This window comes from Carassius gibelio, chromosome A17 (assembly GCF_023724105.1).
Source record: "Carassius gibelio isolate Cgi1373 ecotype wild population from Czech Republic chromosome A17, carGib1.2-hapl.c, whole genome shotgun sequence".
NCBI classification, from domain to species: Eukaryota; Metazoa; Chordata; class Actinopteri; order Cypriniformes; family Cyprinidae; genus Carassius; species Carassius gibelio.
In genome coordinates, this window is record NC_068387.1 from 9,787,818 (window position 1) to 9,810,732 (window position 22,915).

The 22,915-nt window shown below is 37.6% G+C and overlaps 1 protein-coding gene across 2 annotated transcripts in view; it reads left to right on the forward strand.

Annotated features, from left to right (window-relative positions):
* The window catches only part of LOC127933436 (cysteine-rich motor neuron 1 protein-like), a 110,117-nt gene extending 87,413 nt beyond the window's left edge, over positions 1-22,704 (forward strand). The window contains exons 8-17 of one of the 2 annotated variants that reach the window (XM_052530448.1): positions 3,016-3,144; positions 4,180-4,336; positions 8,573-8,694; positions 10,318-10,530; positions 10,622-10,837; positions 12,217-12,438; positions 12,549-12,737; positions 14,611-14,727; positions 15,832-16,019; positions 16,966-22,704. In XM_052530448.1, coding sequence (XP_052386408.1) covers positions 3,016-3,144; positions 4,180-4,336; positions 8,573-8,694; positions 10,318-10,530; positions 10,622-10,837; positions 12,217-12,438; positions 12,549-12,737; positions 14,611-14,727; positions 15,832-16,019; positions 16,966-17,142 — 1,730 coding nt within the window. In that variant the 3' untranslated portion in view covers positions 17,143-22,704. The remainder of the gene's footprint in view (positions 1-3,015; positions 3,145-4,179; positions 4,337-8,572; positions 8,695-10,317; positions 10,531-10,621; positions 10,838-12,216; positions 12,439-12,548; positions 12,738-14,610; positions 14,728-15,831; positions 16,020-16,965) is intronic. The other variant, XM_052530449.1, reaches the window with a different exon arrangement.
* Positions 22,705-22,915: the final 211 nt, after the last annotated feature.

Sequence of the window (22,915 nt, forward strand, 5' to 3'; positions counted from 1 at the left end):
CTGACAGCTCATGTCTCTCTCTTCCCCATGTGCGGTGCAAGCAAATCAAAAGAGGTACGTGTCTTGACTCGTTTGCAAATTCTGACACAAGTCTGTCTCTCTCCACTGCAGTGTCTCCCACCATCCGTGCGGTCTGGGGTCAGCCCACCAGAGACAGCATGCTGTTCAAAAGAGCAGCTTAATGAGCATAAACAAAACACAGTGGGTCTGCTGCACTAATAATTGCGTACAAGCAGCGCACGCACATTCATCCGTTTTCAACCTTGTTGTCATGTTAATAATTCCCGATTATTCTTCATGAGGAAGCATGCACCTGCAGTGCTAATAAGCATAATACACAGCCAAACCATCTCCATATAGTTCACTTTGAGAACACACAGACTGAAAAATCTTTATGTAAAGGACATGACAGTAAATTTACATTTTTGTGTGAATTGTCCCTTTAAAGAGTTAGTTCACCCAAAAATCTAAATTATGTCATTAATAACTCACCCTCATGTCGTTCCAAACCCGTAAGACCTCAGTTTATCTTTGGAACACAGTTTAAGATATTTTAGATTTAGTCCGAGAGCTCTCAGTCCCTCCATTGAAGCTGTGTGTACCTTTCTGTCCATGTCCAGAAAGGTAAGGAAAACATCATCAAAGTACCATATTTTCTGGACTATAAGTTGCACTTTTTTTCATAGGCTGGTCCTGCGACTTATAGTCAGGTGCGACTTATTTATCAAAATTTATTTGACATGAACCAAGAGAAATGAACTAAGAGACATGAACCAAGAGAAAACATTACCGTCTACAGCCGTGAGAGGGCGCTCTATGCTGCTCAGTGCTCCTGTAGTCTACACTGAATACATAGTGCGCCCTCTCACGGCTGGAGACGGTAACGTTTTCTCCTGGTTCTTTGTTCTAAATAAATGTGACTTATAGTCCAGTGCGACTTATATATGTTTTTTTCCTTATCATGATGTATTTTTGGAGTGATGCGACTTATACTCAGGTGCGACTTATAGTCCGAAAAATACGGTAGTCCATGTGACATCAGAGGGTCAGTTAGAATTTGTTGAAGCATTAAAAATACATTTTGATCCAAAAATTAAAAAAACTATGACTGTATTTAGCATTGTCTTCTCTTCCGGGTCTGTTGTGAGCTTGTTCAAGTGTATTGATATCAAGTTCGCGAACGAATCATTCGATGTAACCGGATCTTCTTGAACCAGTTCACCAAATCGAACTTAATCGTTTTAAACGGTTCGCATCTCTAATACGCATTAATCCACAAATGACTTAAGCTGTTAACTTTTTTTAATGTGGCTGACACTCCCTCTAAGTTCAAACAAACCAGTATCCCGGAGTAATTCATGTACTCAAACAGTACACTGACTGAACTGCTGTGAAGAGAGAACTGAAGATAAACACCGAGCCGAGCCAGATAACGAACGAAAGATTGACTCGTTCACGAATCAAGAACCGTTTATGTCGGACTTGTCCGATTCGAAAAATTCTAACTGACCCACTACTTTGATGTTTTTCTTACCTTTCTGGACATGGCAGTATACCGTACACACAGTTTCAATGGAGGGACTGAGAGCTCTCGGACTAAATCTAAAATATCTTAAACTGTGTTCCGAAGATAAACAGAGGTCTTACGGGTTTGGAACGACATGAGGGTGAGTCAATAATGACTTAATTTAGATTTTTGGGTGAACTAACCCTTTAAAGGGACAATTGGTCATTGGGACATTGTTGGTCGAGATCAATTGAAAGCATACTCGTGTTTGCTTATGTACTTCATCATGAAATTGATTCCCTGCTGCCGAACACCACTGCGCTCAAAGCTAAATGTGGAGAAAGAGAAAAAACTGAGAAGAAGCAAGAGGGAAGCTTATTGGATGAGCTGTTTGACAGGCACAAACCAATCAATTCAATAAGTAATTTCAGCATGTACTACAAGCATTCAGGTTTTGCTGGGGTGTTGAAATATAGATTTCACTGCGATGATGGTTCATTTTTGGACTGCTGCCATAAACTGTATTTGTAGTTATGAAGACATTCATCCATTTCAGACTTTGACACTTTATCTATCCACCTCTCTTTCTTTCTTTCTGTCTGTCCATCTGGCTGTTTCTTATCTTTATCAGAGCGTGGTACACCATTCGATCAGATCAAATAGAAACTTGTTAGAGGTGTTAAAACCTAAATGAAAAAAATGGTTTGCGTGTCATCAATACACGGTGAGATTCAATATCAAACGACTCTTTAATCAGATAATCGATTTAGCCAAATCAGTTATAGCCAATGCAAACAGAGAAATACGATTTGTTGTTTTTCTTGTTTATTGAAGGGATAGTTCACCCAAAATTCAGTTTGATTCAGTGTTTTGGGTGACTAACAAAAATACTTTTAAATAATTATAAAAAATGGTTTATATATATATATATATATATATATATATATATATATATATATATATATATATATATATATATATATATATAAATTATTAATTGAAATAAAGCTAAAATAGTATAAAATATAAATATTGGATTGAATAATAATAATTAAAAAAATTATGGGCAACTAACTGATATAAAAATGTTGCAAAGGTAATTAAACTAAGGAAGCATAAATAAAAATGTAAAACCACATAATAAACTTACTGAAATAAAAACAAAAAGTTAAAACAAAAGCTCATTTAAAATATAACAAATATTAATAGTGTATAAATAATACTTTAACACTGGTTATATTATTTTGAAAAGAATGGCCAGGGTATTCTTCAAAAATGTCTGATTTTGCTTTCCACAAAACAACATGAGGATGAGTAAGTGATGGGAGGATTTTTGTTTCTGTGTGAACAAAAACTTAAAGTCTGTGTAAAATTGTTTGCCTCCTATGACTCATAAGTGTAGTCCCGTTTGAGTCCCTAAGATCCCGTATTCTTTCTCTGTCTGTTTAACTATCTGACTTAAGTCAGGAATGACTCACATCCTCTGGGGGAATTGTTTTGTTTTTTAGAGCCCACCTACATCACGATGGCGCCCCCTGCCTGCGGCTCACTGGACAACTGCACGCTGGTGGAAAAGAGCTGCCTGTACGGCTTTCGGCTGGACTCCAACGGCTGCAGGACGTGCAGCTGCAAGACACGTAAGTGAGCTGTGACGTCGCTGGAGAAGTGCTTCATCTTCTTCACCCCACACAGACGCTGTCAGGCGGTCTTTAGTGTCTCCAGACACTGACTGGCTTTAGAAGAGAAGTTTATGAGGATAAACACTGAAGGGCAGATGGATTAAGGGATTGTTTTATACTAAGATAGGCTGAGTGAATTTAAGGCGGACAAATGTCAAAGGAAAAGGATAATAATGCTGATTTTAATGATTTAAGGTTGGACCATAAGCTGGTCGTGGATCATAAACGTACTATTTTTAGATATACACTATTTGCCAAATGTTCAGACACCCATTTTGATTTGAAAGTATACATGTAAATATATACTTACATTTGTTTTTTTGCAAACATAAATTTTGTCTGTGTATGAATTTCTTCACAAAACATTTTTATTATTTGCACAGTAAGTATAATGCATAAGAAATATAATATAAATATACATATATAGGTTAATGTTATAATACACAAATATTACACATGTAATATACTGTAAAATAAATCTTACAAAAATAGGGCACAATACAGTTTTTTTTTTTTTTTTGCACTTCATTGCTTTGTAATTTATGGTTTACATTGTTTGTTTTTTTTTGTTGTTTTTTTTATAAAATATTTGTAAGTATTTATTGGTATATTATATTATATTGGTATGTAAGATAATATAATTGGCTGCTTCTCTTCTTAAACTTAAGTAAAATAAAATTTAAATAAATTTATATTAAACCTTTCAATTAAAAACATAAGTTAAAAAATAAAAATGGATTACTTGAAGAAAGTGAAAGAAATACAGCATTTATTATATATTATATTATATTATATTATATTATATTATATTATATTATATTATATTATATTATATTATATTATATTATATTGTTTCTGTATGTTTTGGTGTACATTGGATATATCTTGTTTTTGCCTCCCTGTCTTTGTGTTGATCTTAAAGCGTGTATATGAAGGTAATTAATGTCAAAAGCGGTAATTAATTAGTCTCTTCTGTTTTCTTGTAACCTTCAGAAGAAGAGTTGTGCAGTGGTCTAATTGCCAGCTGCACTCTGAAATGCCCTTTTGGCTTCCAGACTGACATCCACGGCTGTGATGTTTGCCAGTGTCGCCCACGTCACAAGAAGTGCAAAGCTGTGGCCTGTGCCAAGGACTGCCCATTCGGCTATATGTAAGAAAACAATAATCTGTATCACAGAGGTAACAATAACAAGAAGTGCAGTTTCTATTAAACGTTCATTGTTAGTGGTACAGTATGTGATCGAATCTCTAATGACTTTATGAAAACCTGTAAAGCTCTTCCTGACATTGTTTCCTTGAGCCAGGCTGGTCTTGGGGGACAATAACACTAGTTTCACTTTAAGGCAATTTGGATTTAAGTTCAACTACATGACGTGTTAGTTTTTTTAGCTTTAAGGATTAGTAAAAGAAGGTCTTTTTTTCTCCCCCAGCTTAAGTAGTAATATAGTTCTGTAAAATTCCAGACCATTTTGTCCTTCTTTTTATATCATTCTTACCCCAATGATTTTCTATACTATCAGGAATGGCAGTAGTGATTAGTTGTCACAAACTGAAGCGAATCCCACGCTGTTCTGGAGAAATTGTGAATGACAAAATGATCCCCTGCGCTGTGCTTAGCTTGTTTGTGCCTGACTGCAAATTTAGAGCTGACAGCTAATTAGGGCCGGCTCAGATCAGTGCTTCTGATTGTGCCGCGTTAAGGATGAGCTGCGATAGTGAAGCTGAACGCCTAATCCACACAACACCATGTGTTGATGCAACTATGAATAAACACTGCTGCTCCACATCTGCAAAAAAAAAAAAAAAAAATGCTCCAATTACGCAGGCAGATCGCCGAGCCAATTTGTACAAACTTTTGAAGAGCTGTGCAGTCGACAGGTTAAAGAGACACCTTGTGCAAATGTGGAGAAAAGTGCAAGAAAGTACACACGACTACTTTCGGTGACTGATGTAGAGCACAGGGAGATGGGGAACAGGATTGGGAAGTTGAATTTGTTGCAAGCCAGATTTAAATCCAAAAAACCCATATGAGCTCCACCAGTCAACGTCTCAATGAGGCGTCGAGCGCTAAACACCAAGTTGTGGCTCCAACGATTATTTTGTCAGTAAACCTTTATTTGCGGAAGCCACATTTTGGTAAAATGATTAAGGATGCTGTTAAAAAGTTCTATTGTAAGCAACATAGTTTAATGATTTGGTAATCCCAAAATAATCCAGCAAACATTTGACAAAGTTCAACAAAGTTTGAAACGGATTCTGGAAACAGTCCTGACAAGCTAGTTAATTTCTGCAACAATGTGTCATACTACGGTGGTTAACAGCTAGTGACGGTGTGGTGAAACACACTCAAGGTCCAACACAAGTTACCATCATGAAGTCATTTGTCTATCACACTGAAAACAAAACGCTCTGCAATATAAAACTATCACATCTGTGGAATAAGATTTGGAACCAATCCGATTTCACTGTAGGCCGAGCTATCCATCAATTGATTTTTAATTACAGTAAAACTGATTTTAAGGGTAGCACAACCAATTCCCCTTCAGATCAAATATGGGCAGGGGTGTACATACATTTTTCACACTGCAGATAGTGTGACTCATTAAATATAATTATAAAAATAAAACAATAATAGGGAAGATAGTATTATTGCACTTTATTTCGCATTTTTTTATAAAATAATAACAATAATAAAAACAGTGACAATGCTATTATATTTTAAAAAATAAAAAGTGAATATTAAAAATGCAATTATTTTATGGAAAACTTGACTTAATTTTCTTTTTTTCTCTTTATTTTTATATAAATTTTCATCATTTTTAAACCTAAAATAAGCAAGCTTTTATTTTGGCGGGTTGCCAACAAGTCAGTATATGCATACTGTATGTCTGTTTTAGCTCTGCCAAGTGAAGCGCAGATTTATGCTTTCAGCTGGAATGGATGTTTTATACAGTATTACAGTTAGTCGATCTAAAATGGTGATTGTACATTAACAGCTGTCAACCATGTCAGTGTGCAACTGAGCAGTCTGAACTTATTTTGGTCACACATGCCCACCTGCGCATCACTTATGTGCACTCCCGAGTATAGGTCTCTGCAGTACGCTAGAGGTTGTTTCCCAGTCTGTGGGCGTATTTGAACTGCTTTACCCAATTTGCTCCATCCCACTGGGTGCTAGATTTCAGGGTGGGGTTACGAGTGGACCTTCTTGATTTTATCCACTTGGATTAAGCAGTTGATACATGTGCACTTATTGGGGAATGCCCTTTAAGTCCTGCAGAGTTTTCCTTCTCCTTCAGGCTCAAGTTGTGATTTAGTAGGCGTAAATATTCTGGACATGTGCTGTGCCACAAATGGGAAATGTAGGTTCGAATTTGGGTCACGACCCAAACCCGTTCCCCCTCATCTGCCCCATGATTGCCTCCTAATACTGTCTCTATATTTAAAAAGTGGAGAAACAACTCCCAAAATGTAAAAGGAAAACTTTGTTATTAGGTGTACTGTTCCTTTAAAATATTATAAAGACTGTAATGACAAGTGCAGAGCATGAGGCAGCAGCTTGCCTGGTCTTGCATCTCTATAGTGTCCTATCTGAGACCCATTCCCTAAGGTGGAATTGAATAAAGAGGAGTCTTTTTTTATCAGACTTTCGGACCCTGGCCCATCATTGTCTCTTCCCACCTCAATTCTGCTGTCATAAATGAGCACACAAGTGCAAATGCTTGCATCTGAGATTTTAATTTTAGATATCAATTTATGCCCTCTCAAAGTTATGGCCAAGGATCAAGCTTGTGGCTTGAATAATGCATGCAGCTTAGCGCAGACTTCCTCCTCTTGCACAAAGAATATTGATATTCCCTACTGCTGACATCATAGCTGATAGCTTCTTATCACCAAACCAAATATGCACTGCACATGGCTGCTTCTCAGGACTATTATTCATCCGATAATAGTGGGAAGAGGGATGAGGGATGGGAAGAAGCATGTGTGTGTGTGTGTGTATGAGATGGGCAGTTGGTGGTTCAGGCCACTGTGCCCTGGATGAGTTTGTTCTCCAAGGAAGGCGCCTTAGCCATCAGGGAGCATTTTGATTGGTCGTTTTGGTTAGTCGTCTTTAATGTGCCATCTGCTGACAGGACTCCAAGGAAGGTCAACAAAGACTCTTTCTTTCCTCTCTCTCTCCTTCTCGCTCTGTTCTGCTGTTAACAGATGACATTGGACCATGTCTTTGGCACCTGGTGTATAATGCCAAGCTTTGATGTGCCAATGATACTGTGCTGAGAGTGTGCACTGACTCTGTATTAAGTCCGTATGTCTTGAAGAGTTACTTTGAAAAGTGCACTCTTTTATATATATATATATATATATATAAGCTGATAGGTCTGATAGGTCTAACTCAATCTGACCTAATGACATCATTATCACATGCCACAGCGGATTGGTTCTCTCCTATGTTGGTAGCCAATGAGCTCGCTGCTCAGCATTCAGATATATGACTAGTCCTTACCATAGCAGTTGCAGCTTGCTTCAGAAACCCTCCACCTTCCCCAGCTCCACCTGGATAGATCTGCTATGAGGTGATTCATGTACACTATGGGGGTTATTTCATATTATTTGCAGCAGCAATATTTGTTACTTGCTCACAGCAGCATGTTGTGAATGTATTGGCAGTAGCAAGTCTCGGTAGCAGCAGCAGCAGCATAGCAAATCTATTCCACCAAGACCAAATACTCTACGAGAGTTTTCTTGACAGAAATATATTTATAATGATTTTGTCTGTGTTATTGTGCTGGCCAATGTTACACCCATTTGAACTTATTCTGACACCTAGTGCAATGGATCCAGCAGATGTGATAATCACAGTCAGGCATGATTTATTTATGTGAGTGAAAGTGTCCAGTAACCACATGTACAGGTGTACATGACTGATCATGTGATCTCCACATGGCAGCCTCCATGAGGCAACCCATTCCAAAATAAATAAGCCTTTTAGGGGCCATTTACACAGAACATGTTTTTTTTTTTATTTTATTTTTTTAGTTTGACTATATTTTGATTTTAGATCTGTATTCTTTTTATTTTTTTTACTTTTTTTATTGCAATGTCATGCGCATGACGATGCATAAGTTATGAGTGCAGAGGTCAAAGACATCCGTCTGTTTACATGATAATCAATGGAAAAGTAGCTAAGTGCAAAAATGTGTTCTGTGTGAATGGTAACTAATAGTACAGATATGTCTTAAGTCTTCATTTCTACATTGTTTGCACGTTCATCATTTATAAAAAAAAATATTTACTGAAAAAACTTGGAATATGTATGTATTTATGTATGTATGTCTCTTTTAAGATGTATTGTTCTTTTTCCCATCTGGTTTTCTGCCATCAGTAAGAACAAGCATGGCTGTGACACCTGCCGTTGTAGGAAATGCCCTGAACTGCCATGTGACAGGTCCTGTCCAATGGGTTTCCAACATGATGAGTTGGGCTGTCTGATTTGCCAGTGTAAAGGTAAGTCACTTTTTGTGTTGTATAGAGCTAGTGATTTTGTTTTATCTAGTTTAACTACAGCATGACTATTACATTTGTCATACATCTCTTTTTTTTCAGCTTTATTTCAATTAACGAAAACAATTTTTACTAGATTTACTTTTCATTAACAACACCACAAAGAACTATATGAGTGTATTCGAATTAATATAATTTAAAATTATATTTATTTATTACCGATTGGTGACTTTTTTCATATTACTGTTGTAATAACTTTATAAATGCAGTAATACGATCAAGGCTATGCGTTATTTTTTTATATAGATCATGGCTTGTAGCTTTAATACATAAGTGAAATCTGTTTTAGAGTCCTTGAAATAGACAGCTAACACAGATCAGATTTTTTTTTTTTTCCCCCAATTTAAAAAATAAAAAAGTTCTTTTTTTGTCATGGCCAGAGGTGATCTAGTGCTACATTGGCCCCATATAGCTAAATCAATATGCTGAGGTGTTATTCCTTTAATTTCAAAGTGTGAGCCATGTGCACACAGAGGACTGCTGGGCCTCCAATTCAAGAGACCAGGGTCTCCAGCATGACTCACCCCCACCCCCCCTTATTTTCCATTCATTTTGATGACCACCTGTTGTATATACAAAAGCCAGGCCCAGTTACTCACAGCCCTCCATTATTTATACGACTCTTGTGTTCTAGTTTGATCTTCAATAATGAAGCTGGCATCGGTTCGTTTAATGTGACGAGAGAGCAAGGAAAAAGACTCTTTTTAATCTCCCTCGTGTTGAATTTTTGAAAGCGTGCATCCTCCACATATCATCCAAACAGGATTTTAATCAATCTGAAATGGTTCTGTGATATTGACTGGGGCCTGGCCGGACCCATGCTGCTGTTATGGGGAGGCAGTGACAGATGATGCTCTTGGCAGATAGAACGAGATTTGAGAATGTTTTGTGCTCTGGGGTTTGGGGTGCGCAAGGCATCACTTGCATATTTTGTCATTTCACGCTGTCTGTGGAGAAAATGTTTCACTGAAGAGGTCAAATGTCTGGAATATAAATGTAAATATGATTCAGGGAATCCTCTGGCTTTCACGTTTTAGCTATTGATATGCCAAAAAAATCCATCGGGACCAGACTATATAAACACACTTTTGTTCTGTGTGTCATTTCAAATTGTAGTCTGCTTTTATTACAAAGCAGTTAGTATCTTGTTTTGTTTGAAGAAACAGATTTTGCTTCTCATATTGCAATATTGCTTACCATACTAAAATGTCCTTAAAATCGGAACAATTTCTTTTTTTAAATCATTATGTATTAACTGCATGGATCCATCAGTATATAAAATACTATGACATAGGACAACTGGCAATTTTGTAAATGCATCAAGAAGAGAAAAGGAGTATGTAGTGTTAAATGGCTACTGAATTTCAACGGTTTCATGTTCTCAGCAGACAATAATAATTCTAATACTGTTTATTTTCATTGCTAGTGAACAGATTTGGGGTTATAGTATCATGGTTTTCATTGTTGGCTGGTTCATTCAAAGTACACCGGTCTTAATACTGCCGCTGTGAAGGCAGAAAGTCAGTTGATGTGTTGTATTGTTCATTCATTTGCTTCTCTGTGCAGATCAGAGCTCATCGTCCGTGGCTCCAGCAGTGAAATTGGGCTCCTGCCTGTCTATGGACGGCCGCAGACACGAGAACGGGCAGAGCTGGCATGACGGATGCAGGGACTGTTACTGCCATGCCGGGAGAGAAATGTGTGCCCTTATTTCTTGCCCGGTTCCCCCCTGTGATAACCCCACCATCCGACCCGGCCACTGCTGCCCTACCTGTCCAGGTGAGCCAACACTGCAACATGCTTACATTACGATCTCCATCGATACTTCAAGATGGATTTTACATGTTAAAATATCTATTATGTCCCTCAGAGGAGTCCAGTTCCCATAAACCGGAGCTGAGTGAGGCGTCCGTGTGTTTGGCTCCGGGTGGAGAGTACTTTGTGGAGGGAGAGACGTGGAACATTGACTCCTGCACTCAGTGCACCTGCCACAGCGGCCGTGTGCTCTGTGAGACGGAGGTGTGCCCGCCCCTGCTCTGCCACAGTCCAATCAGAACGCAGGATTCCTGCTGCCCTCACTGTCCAGGTGCGCTGTCAACAGAAGCCTTTATGTTTGAAAAGCATTGACAGGCCTACTCTAACTCACCAAAAATTTAGATTTAAACTTTAGTTTAGAAGCTTCTTGTGAACATTTGGAGGTGATGGAGAAGTCAAAGTAGCTGTGATATTTGGATGTTGTACGAGCAGAGTCAAGGGACGCGCAAAAACATCATTTTTTGAAAGATTCATTATTGTAAGGGCTTTTAGAGCATAGAGGCGTGAGACACCTTTGACGGGAGAAAAGTGAACAAAATGTGAATGTGCATAATGCATGTGTTTGGTGGAAATGATGAATACTGCATAGGCGCAGGAGTACATGATCAACAGTCTGAGCCCAAAGGATGACGGAGGAATAGAATGGATGCACATTTCAGAGATTTGTTTCAGCAACTCTGCTCTTTGAAATGTTCTCAATGCCGCTGAAATCATTTTCAGCTTTCTAAATGAAAGGGGGAAATGAAGGTTTGCTTTGAGATTGGATTTTTTGAGTTGCTATGAATATTCATGATTTGAGTCATTTGTGTTTTAGTCGAAGCATGCTGACATTTCTTTCTTTAGTTGCAAGAGAAACTGTTTCACTCCCATTATAATATGGAGCAAATACAGCCCCAGAGAAATATGGTGAACGTATAAATATTAGCACATTTCAGAGCTTGGATTCAAAGACGTAGTGTCACATGCTTAATTGGAGACTTAGAAATTTGTAGACTGTCAGTTTCATTTATGGCTTGTAAACTGGATGTCACTGAAGTCGACATCAAAACTGTTTACTTCCTTAATATGTTTCTGGTCTAATTGTGAAGGACCTATAAAGATTCAAAGCAAAAAAAAAAGTATTTATAATCATGCATCACAATAATAACTTCTAAAACAACTTTCATGTTCTGCAAATGTCATCTAAGCAGTGTTGTTGAATAAATCTAAATGTATTAAAAATCTTTTTTTGCCAAGTGATTGCACAAATTAGATAAAAAAAAGAGAGATGTTGCATTGGCAACAAACTCAAATTATAAATAAATATAACTAAAACTGATATAAAAAAGTTTGTAAAAAGTACAAATTCAAATAAAATCTGAAAGCTAATTCATAATATTAATAAATACTAAAATAGTACATAAATAAAAATAATAATTAATAATAATAATAATAAAACTGTTGGATAACATTATCAAAACAGACACATTTCTATTTAACTATGATAAAAACTTTGAACTAAAAGACCATATTTTAGCAAAGTCCAGCTCCATTTTTGGTACAGAACGCCGACTTTTCATAGCCAATTCCTAAAGAACAAAATAAAGTTCTAGTTCAGGATATTTCACATTATTTTTAAGGACTGCACAGTAAATAAATCTATCCCTTCAGATGATCCAGTCACCCCTCAGGCGCCCAGTAACGACAGCATGCCCAGCTACTGCAGGAATGAGGATGGTGATATCTTCTTGGCTGCTGAGTCCTGGAAGCCCAATGTCTGCTCCAGCTGTGTGTGTCTAGATGGAGCCATCAGCTGCTTCTCTGAGTCCTGCCCACCGGTCACCTGCGTCCGGCCCATGCTCAGGAAGGGCCAGTGCTGCCCATACTGTCTAGGTATGTAAATCTGTGCACAGTTCAAACAGCCAAGTTTAGTTGCCTTCTGATCATATGTGTGTGTTAATAACACAACTGTGACTGAGATGTTTCTCCCACCTTTTCACCAGATGCCACGCCGAGGGCCGTGTGTCATTTCAATGGGAAGACTTACATGGACGAGGAGCGATGGGACATTGACAGCTGCACTCACTGCTACTGCCTACAAGGCCAGACCCTCTGCTCGACTGTCAGCTGTCCCATCTTACCCTGCCGTCAGCCGGTCACCGTGGAGGGCAGCTGCTGCCCCATGTGTCCAGGTCTGTGGGTTCAGATAGAGATTAGATCAGAGTGAACAGAATGAGGGACAGTAAATCTGCATGGTAAATGCATCATACATATGCTATACAGAGCCTCCCAGAAGCAGTTTCATTACATGGATAAAATATTTAGCCAAGTGGCATCACAAACAACGCACAACCTTTCTCAGAACAAGCGTCAATTTTCGTTTGCTAGCAAATGTGTTTTAGAGAAATATTTAGCTTTTTGTGACATTTTACAATTTGTCTTTCTTTAAAAGAAATCCAAATACTTTTCGGATCTTTTATTGTGTTGGGAAGCAGTTTTAAGCGGACACTGAACTTTAAATGTCCAAATGAGCTTAATAATAATAATAATAATAATAATAAAATATAAATATAACATGAAAAACTTAAATGAAAATGAGAAATGTCGCCTTGACAAGCAACTGAAATAAGTACTAGAATTAATAAAAAAATACATTTAAACCTTAATGGAAATAAAACAAATTACTAAAACCTGAAAATAAAAAATAAAAGCTCATTTAAAATATAAATAAATACTATAATAGTATCTAAATAACACTAAAATACTGATGTCTTAATAATTAATTAGCATCATTAGTTAAATATTAGAATTTTTATGGTTGCACTTTATTTTACAGTACGTGTACTAACATTAACTAACATCTAAGAAAGTTCTGGTAATACAAGGTAAGTACATGGTTTAGGGTTAGGTTCAGGGTTAGTACCTAGTTAATACATAGTTATTGTAATTACTATAATAAGTACATAGTATGTACATGGGGAACAGGACTGTAAAATAAAGTGCTACCATTATTATGAGATAATATATTTGTAATAATTAAAAATTTTACTATGCGTGTATTAAAATATATATAATTGTAATTATTAAAAACATTAGTTTATTATTTCATGTAAAAGTCAAAATTAAATAAGATGGGTTTGTTTTTGTAAAATGTAAAAAGAAAATAAAGCAGATAAACTACTTTGTCTGGCTCTAAAACAATTGTACTTCTCTGCTGATGTAATCAAGGCCCCGGGGGCGGGGAAAATAAGCTTAACCAATAAAAGCCCTTTCCACTAACCAGTTAACTCCTGATGGATAAAATCAAACTGTGTCCTATTGTTTCCCATTCAATATTCTGTTTAATTCTAATATACAGCACATTACTGGAGTTAAATTCTGCTTCATTTGGAAACTGGTTTGCATTTTTCCCTACATAAATTAAAGGGGATGAAACGTAGCTACTTCACAGTGACTAGAATACATGGAAGTACCACTGATCCAAGTACCCTTCAGTTTTCCTTTTAGTAGTTCTGTCACACGTCTCTCTCTCTCTCTCTTTCACACTCTCTCTTAATCTTGTTGACTCTCTCTCTCTCTGTCTCATAAAGCAATGTTTACTTAGAACCTTCTCTCTAATTGAATGGGTCTTTCGTCTAAATACGGACTCGTTGAGATGAATCATTTAAAAGGATTGATTAAGTCGAAGCCGGACAGAGGCTAAATTGGCTCTCTTTGCAATTGGGAGATAATGTCATTGATCATGGTCCTCTTTATTGCTGTATCACTTGGCTCTGGATCAGTGAGGGGGTTGAGAGCGGTGTTGTGTGCACTCTGGGTAATCACTCACCCTTTGGTGCTTTCCCACTCAAAGACACAGCTCTGAAGATGAGCTTTTAATTAGCCTGCGGCCCGCAATTTCACACTGACCTGAATCTTGTTTGTTCTGAGTGAGCACTTCTTAACTTCTTTTAATGTAGTTATGATTTGTATTATATGCTTTGGTGTGTGTTTTTCCGTAATACACTCTTATTCTCGCTTTGTTTCTTACTTTGTGTCCCCATGTCTCTGATGTTTAAATTACAGAGAGTTATGCTCCCACAAACGTGCCCATCGAGAAGACGGACCAACAAGGAGACAAGCTGAGACATCAACCAGCCTGGCCGACTCATAGCGAAAACGATATTATGCCACAGTTCAGAGGTTCGTACAAAAGTACGAGACGATATATACAGTAGACAGCAAGTCTTTGTTGTCTTCTCTTAGCTTGACACACAAAAAAGACACATCACCACCAGTGTAGTCTGATTCATAAACAAATTACTTTTATTAGCCGATTCTTTAAATGAAGTGGTCAAAAAGTCAAATTCCTAATGCCGTATGAATATGTATTGCATGCTTAGTGTTGCCACAAGGGGTGCAATAACGAGATTTAGCATTAAGCTGTCTTCTTCTACGGTCAGTATTCTGGTTCAGGACAACTAAGCTGCATACGAAATTGCATACACTCTAGTAGGTACTACAGTTGGTTTGAAACTTACTTCACAACCATTCAGATAGTGTGAATATGGGTAGTATGAATGAAATCAGTGGTGTCGCTAAACTGCCATTCACAATTCCTCTCCCATGGTCTCATGGGATAGTAAAGGATCTACTGAATGCACACTCCAGTGTCAATTCGAATACTATGAATTTGGACATACTTCTCTTTTCACATAATGTTTTTTGAATGCTATACTGTATACTATGGAAGTAGGCATATTCAGACACAGCAGTAATTAAGAGAATTATCTTGAAAAGTTCCTTAACCTAGTCAGGCTGTTTTAAGATAATAACTTGCAAACTTAAGCTTAAGTTAAGCTGTTAGCATGTCTATAGCTAACTATGATGTCTCCTGATTTATTTCCATTGAGTAATTTCATGTGCTTGGGGTACAGAGTTAGCAAGAAAATTCTGTAACTTCTGAAGTAATTTTAATCAAACTTCAGAGTTTCACAAAGCTGGCTTTTTGTTTCTTTTTGATTTTCTGTGTTAGCAATCTGTAATTTCTTGATTTTTCATGTTTTGCTTTTGTTACCACTGATGTGAGTGAATGAGTGGGTGTCTGTCTGTCAAGACTCTGGCATTTGCCTTAGTTGCTGACATGGATGTCTGACATTACCTGCTTTTACAATCAAACCGTATTTGCATTTCATACAGCATGATTTAATTCTGAATTGTTCTACATCGCCCCAGTCAGTCGCTGCTTAATAAATCACTGCTGTCAAGTGCAAAATGTGACAACAGGTGTGTTGTGGGTTGTTCCAGGTGACTTCGGAAGTCTGCAGTTGCCCTACCTAGACGGCAAAGCACCACTACCCAGTGAGGATGCTGGTCTGCACTGGGCCTGGGTGGCACTGCCCATCCTCATGATGATGCTCACTATCGCCGCCCTGCTGTTGGTCAACCAGCATAAGCAGTGGATCCCTGTGCCTTGCTACCACACTCCCAATAAGGTGCCTGTCTATATGTCACAGATCACTGCATGGATACAATCTCATTTTGAATTATCGTACCAAATTACAGTACGATAACGCTTTTGTAAGTTTAGAATAGTTTTTGTCAACTTTATTTTAATTACCAAAAATGGTACTTAAAGTCCCCGTGAAATCAAAATTAAATTTCTTCAGCTTTTAGTATTAATATGTTAGCCTTAAGGTTATGAATAAGCTGGTGTGTCGCACTTAAGAGATATAAGCATTCAAAACTTACAGTCTCACTTCTGCTAAAATGGATCACAGATTTTCATGACATGACATCACATCTTCTCACCGCACCTCACACACTCTGCTCTGGTCCAGATGCACAATAGCACGGAGTGGATAACATGTGCGCGTCAGTGCAGACCACAAAACATATCGGACCTAAAAAACACTATTGGCTATTTAAAAAAGGGGCGAGGCTGCTTGATTTTACCTGCCCTGTCTTCCTGTCACAGTTAAAATGATGTCAACACATAGAATAACGCTGCATGTTTCAAAGCATTTCAGGGGACCTTTAAGGCTAGAATATACTACACAACTTTTAATAAAGGAACAGATTTTTAAAGCTCTTGGCATCATACTTTTGCTGAATTTGTAAATTGGTTACAGAGAAACACTGGTCTTCTTTCGAGTCGGTCCGTACACAACAAATTTGCACAGAAACATGCTTCTCATTGCCAGTAGACACGACAAATGAAAAAATGTCTGTGCCCTTGATACACTATGTGATTTTGTGATAAATCTGTCACCCAGCATTGACTCCACAAGACTGCAAATCGGAAAAAAAAATCTGGGCAAACGTTGTGTATTGTATTCCAGCATTTAGCTGTATAAGTGTGAGAAAATTCTCTCCATTGTCCAAGACTCACTGTGTTTTTTTTTTTGTTTTTTTTTTTTGGCGGGGGGTTATCCTGTATAGCCCACATGCCTCAATAACCAGCTGGTGTATGTGGACTGCCAGAAGGGGACGAAGGTCCAGGTGGACAGCTCCCAACGCATGCTCCGCATCGCAGACCCTGACTCAAGATACAGCGGTTACTACAGCATGCAGAAACACAACAACCTGCAAGCTGACAACTTCTACCAGACCGCGTGAGACACTGGAGAGAGAGACAGAGTGAGTGAACTGGAAAGAGAGAGACTGAGCCCGTGTTCAACTGCCAAACCTTTGCGGCACATGGACACCTACTAAAAAATTGTAGAGACGGACAAAACCACCAAACCATGTGGTCAGAGAAGAGACCCTGATACCGAACAACAATTATAATATTCACATAAGTCACTCGGAACAAATCGAAAAAATATATCACGCGTCGACACCCGAAAGTCTCAGCAGGAGATGGAAGCTGTACCTATGTAACCGAACCATTACGGAGTGTGATTGTTAAATTGGAGAGGACTCTTCCAGAATATTTTTGTGAATCAGAGGTATGGTAGGTTGAGCATCTTTTGTGTGTAAGCGTGAGATTTCGTGGATGTTCAGGCACAAGTTGAAGATAGTCGTGAAGTCAAATGCAAGTTTTTGGGAGTAGTACAACTGGGGTGTTGTTTTGGTTTGTTTTCAACAATATTTTTTTCCTGCATTCCTAACTTTTTTCTGTTGGAAAAGAGAGAAATTATTTTAGGAGTGATAACTTTTGACACAAGTGCTTGTGTGAACACTTAATGCTGAACCAAAGCTCCTCTGTCTATGAAAACCAGACCAGGCGAGAGGCCACGAAAGGGACGTTCACTTCCCTGAGACGGAGGAGAAGCTGGACTCTGTATAAAGCACAGCAGAGAGAAGGGTAGAGGGAAAAAAGAGGGAAAATCAGATGTTGTTTTTGCAACAGATGCATTTTTGTAGAAGATGCTACTGTAAGATTGTGATTTCCCCAGTTGCTGTGGGTGAGTTTGTCCTTTTTTGTTTTGTTTGTTCTCTTTAAAAGACAAAAGGAGGAAAACAGAGTAAGCTGCCCTGTGGATATGAGCTCTTCCTGTTAATGGATGTGTGGGGTCTATATGTTGTATTTCTGCTTACATGTACAAGCATTTTCCCATTTAATCATACAAACACCATTTGCTTTTTCTCCCACAACTAAGGGCAGATTGACACTCCTAGCAAATCTATATTTTCCTGAGATGAATCAGAAGATTGTAAAATGAGAAGCAGGAACATAGTGATAGTGGATTGGATTTGAGGCTATGCTTTACAAGTGCTGCTTTTTTTGCTTTGATTCTTTTAAACCTCATTTTGTAGGGATGAAAACCAGTATTGTTTGCGTCTTTAAGAAACGTTTACCAAGAAAACAGAATCAAAGGGCCTTATTGCTGAAATCCGAGCAGAATGGATTTTTGTGTAAATCGCTCCAAAAAAAAAAAAAAGGACACATTTCAACAACTGCATGTGTGTGTGGAACGCATAACGTATAGAAATCGTAAGGGATATCAATATATTTTCAAATGATATATAGGAGATTTTGGACAGTACCGTTTATATCGATTTACTTTGTTGTGAACACATTTGAAAATTTACACAGAACAAAAAGTGAGCTGCAGCGGGGGGGGGGGGGGGGGGGGGGGGGGGGGGTTCCTAAACATGAGACATGCTTTATATATTAAGAGTTTCAAACTAATTATGCAGTTTTCCCTCTTTTCAGATGTGTGATTCCTAATGCACTTAAGATGTGTTTTCATCAGCACATGGAAACTTAGTTTTATATTTATGTGTTAAAGTTAAAAAGTCATGTCAGTGTTTCCATTTTGCAAGAAGGCTCGCCCTGACAGCCAATGAGTATCCATCAGACTTCAAGGGATAGTTCACCCAAAAATTTAAATTTGATGTTTATCTGCTTAAAGATGTAGGTGACTTTGTTTCTTCAGTAGGACACAAACAGAGATTTTTAACTGAAACTGTTGTAGTCTTTCAGTCTTATAATATAAGTAGATGTGAATCATGACTAAAACATACAATAAAACATAAACCTAAACAAAACCAAATTAAACCCTGCGGCTCGTGACGATACATTGATGTGTAAAAATACAAAACAATCAGTCTGTGCAAGAAACTGAACAGTATTTATATCGGTTTTTTTTTTACCTCTGATTCACGCAATGTCCGACCTGTTACAACTCTCCTAAGTGCGTCCTCCTGAGCGTGTTCTCAAGCAGGCACGTGAGGAGGCTTCTTCTTCAGAGTTTCAGTGGTGCATTTGAGAGATAGATGGTGGTAATGCACTTATAAGTCTCAGAGCTGCCTTAAAGCAAGAAGAAGAAGAAGCCTCCTCATGCGCCTGCTGCTGAGAACACGCCCAGGAGGACGCATTTTATTGTATGTTTTAGCCGTGATTCCCATCAACTTACATTATAAGACTAATAGACTGCAACTGTTTGACTTAAAAATCTCAGTTTGTGTTCTACTCAAGAAACAAAGTCACCTACTGAACATCTTGGATGCCCTGGGGGTAAAGCCCAATTTACATAGCTACGTAGCTACGCCATAGGCGATGTGTAGTACGCCATATCCTGACGTGCACCTCTCCAAAAATCTAACAGACTGCAAGCGATGTGATTGGTCTGCTAGATCCCCTACCTCCGTATGTACTTGACATTTGTGTGTGTTTATGTGCACATTAATATATTTTAATGTTACTTGTTCTTATATAAAATAAAACAAAGCAAAGAACAAGTGTCTTATCATTTATTATTCTACATAGCATTATACTTCAGTACCGTATTTTCCGGACTATATGTCATACTTTTTTTTCATAGTTTGGCTGGTCCTGCGACTTATAGTCAGGTGCAACTTATTTATCAAAATTAATTTGACATGAACCGAGAGAAATGAACCAAGAGAAAACATTACCGTCTACAGCCGCGAGAGGGTGCTCCTGTAGTCTGCACTGAAAACATAGAGCGCCCTCTCGTGGCTGTAGACGGTAATGTTTTCTCTTGTTTCTTGGTTCTAAATAAATGCGACTTATAGTCCAGTGCGACGTATATATGTTTTTTTCCTCATCATGATGTATTTTTGGACTGATGCGACTTATACTCAGGTGCGACTTATAGTCCGAAAAATACGGTAATTGTCCGCATCCAACAATGTTGATCTGCCATAGTACAAGTCCTTGTGCAGATTGAAAGAATACCATCTTCTCCTGTTCCGTTGTTGTCTCCTTTTGTACTTTTAAATAAAGATTTTATATTTATTCTCCACTGTCGCACCTATAATGCTTCTCTGATGAGCCGCTTCTTCTTCGGCTTTTGGCGTAGTCTGCAGGTTACACCAGCAACATGCCCGTGGACACTGCAGACTAGCGGTTTGTATGTTTACTGCATGTCAACGTGGACAACGACGCAAAAGTATAAATGAAAACTGAAACGCTAAAAAAAGCTAATTTAAAAAAAAATGTGGGTGAACTATCCTTTTAACAGACTTTACTGAAGGATCAGCAATGCATCTATGCACATCAAACAGTCAGAGCACATTCATTTTTAATAAAATATTTTGCATCCAAAAGTGGAAACACTTCAAATCTCTGATGGAAAACTAGTAGTTCTGCGTTCTATTTACTATTTAAGGCTTTTTTAATATCAATTTACACCAATATTAAACTGTTCTATGAAGAATTGACAAAAAGTTGCAATTTGTCTACAGTTTATAATAGAATGGTTCTACGAGCAATTTACACAGAAATTTTGCCAGTGTTTCATTGATGAGGTCCAAAGAATGATCAAATTACTTTTAGTAGGGGAACTGAGAGAAACGCATACTATTTTTGGATAAATGTTTCGCGTTTTCTTCATTTGTACTGTTCACGAAACTGCCTCCTTTTCTGGAAGCTTTGAATCATTACTGAGGCACCTTTGTGTTCTGGTTTTCTAGCTGCGAACAAATTTGGCTTCAAAAATCCAAAGCTATTATAGGAACATTTATGTACATATTATTGCTAAAGTGAAAAGACCTGAAATATTATGTGAGTGTATATGTATGTGTGTATGTATATGTGTTCGCATGTACGTATGAGTGCGCGCACACAAATGCACATGTACGCACATGTGACTTCTCTTCATCGGTAAGGTTCTTAGTTCATTTTCCTAATGAATGTATTTATGATTGAACAAAAAAGATTTATATAATGGCAAACTGATGATGACAGGCTTTCCATTGCCTTTCTTGTTTAATGGTAATTAAAAAAGCACAGACGATGGTGATACAGAAAGAAAGACAAACATCTCATTCTATCTTTATTTTTGTGTGTATTTTTTTCCCCTTGTTTTCTCGTAGAGTTTTGCTCAGTTGAACGTTTAGGGCCCATACTTGGCTATGTTTAAACAGGCAAAACTAATGTTTTGTCTTATCCAACTTGAAATAGTTTTTGTAGTGTGAAATATAAGACCACAAGAAATCAATTTTTACTGATTACAGTGTGGACAGCCAATTCTAAAGATCAGATTCGTGATTCTAAGAATTGTGATCTCACAGCTGACAAAAACGCACTCTTTTCATTGTTTGCTGTCAGGAGTCCCTTTAGGTGTCAGAACTACTGGAATGTTGATGGACATAAGCTGTTGAAGTGAGGGGGCGGGGTCAGGTGAGGGGCGTGGCAGTGGGCGGGGAGAACGGGTGGGGCTGGTTATTTGTGATAGTTTGTCTTGGGGTGTATCTTTATCCGTGTGATATTGTTTGTAAAGCTATACAACTTGGCACTTTTATATATAGAAGGAAGTAACCTATGTGTTTCTTTCTTATTTTGCTTTTCTTTGATAACTAATCTTTTTAGTATAACGAGTTGCCCTTCTTTTTTTTCCTAAACTCTTGTGGGACCCTGTCAAGCTCTCTTGAAAACACTTCCAAAAAACATTTCACCCTTAAATCAAATATTAGATTTTGAAGAAAGAAAATCAAGTTTTTTTTTTAAGACAACTGACAATTTGCATTGTGGCATTATTTTTTATAACAATTAAGCACATTTTCTCTGGGACATTTTTTTCAATTTATAATTATTATTTTTTATTAAATGCAGAGTCGAGTGAATAATTTGGCTGTGGCCTGATTCAAATGAGTGGCATTGTAACCAATAATCATTTTATAAAAAAAAATTTATAAAAAAAAATCGTTTAAATTATCATTATTGATTTATCGCCCAGCCCTAATTACAGTGATAGGTGTTTCTGTATTGCAGTAATGATAGTTGTTATAAAGAATGTGCTTAATTGTCATGAAAACTGTCATGAATTAATCACAATGTAAACATTTATAATTTTCTTTTGCTTTTGATGATGGGCTGAAATGACCCAGATGTTGGTTTTGTGGGATTCACCCACTTATACATTTGTTTTAGAACTTTTTTAATTGCAGCATTCAGTTCTGTCATAAATAATAGCCATGTGTTCATAGTATCACTCACTGTATTATGATCACAATGCTATAAAGTCGCGGTTTAGTCCTAATTCAAGCACATAAATGTCTAGATGTAACTGATATGTACTTTTTAACTCGCAAGGCTTGCTGTTGAGGATTTAAGACTAATTACAAAGATTTGGACCTTCGTTCCTGTTTATTCTTTTCCCACGTTTCTGTTTTGTGGAAGTTAAACAATTGATTGGTAGTCCTGGCTTCCAGTCACGGCCAATCAAAAAGCAACAGAAAGAAAATAAACAAGAATTATTAATGGATCGCTGGAGAGAGCGTTGTTCTGGAGGACCCGGCTACCTTTACAAAAAATAAACTCAACCGCATTTCAGCAAGATGTCATCCATATTTAATGAGCCATGTGAAATCTGTGCATAGCCCATTTTCAAGTTGACATGCAATTTTCACACACGAAACAACATTTCCTCCTCATTGCCTCTGAACACACTGTGCTTGCGTTCATGGATGAAAGCCA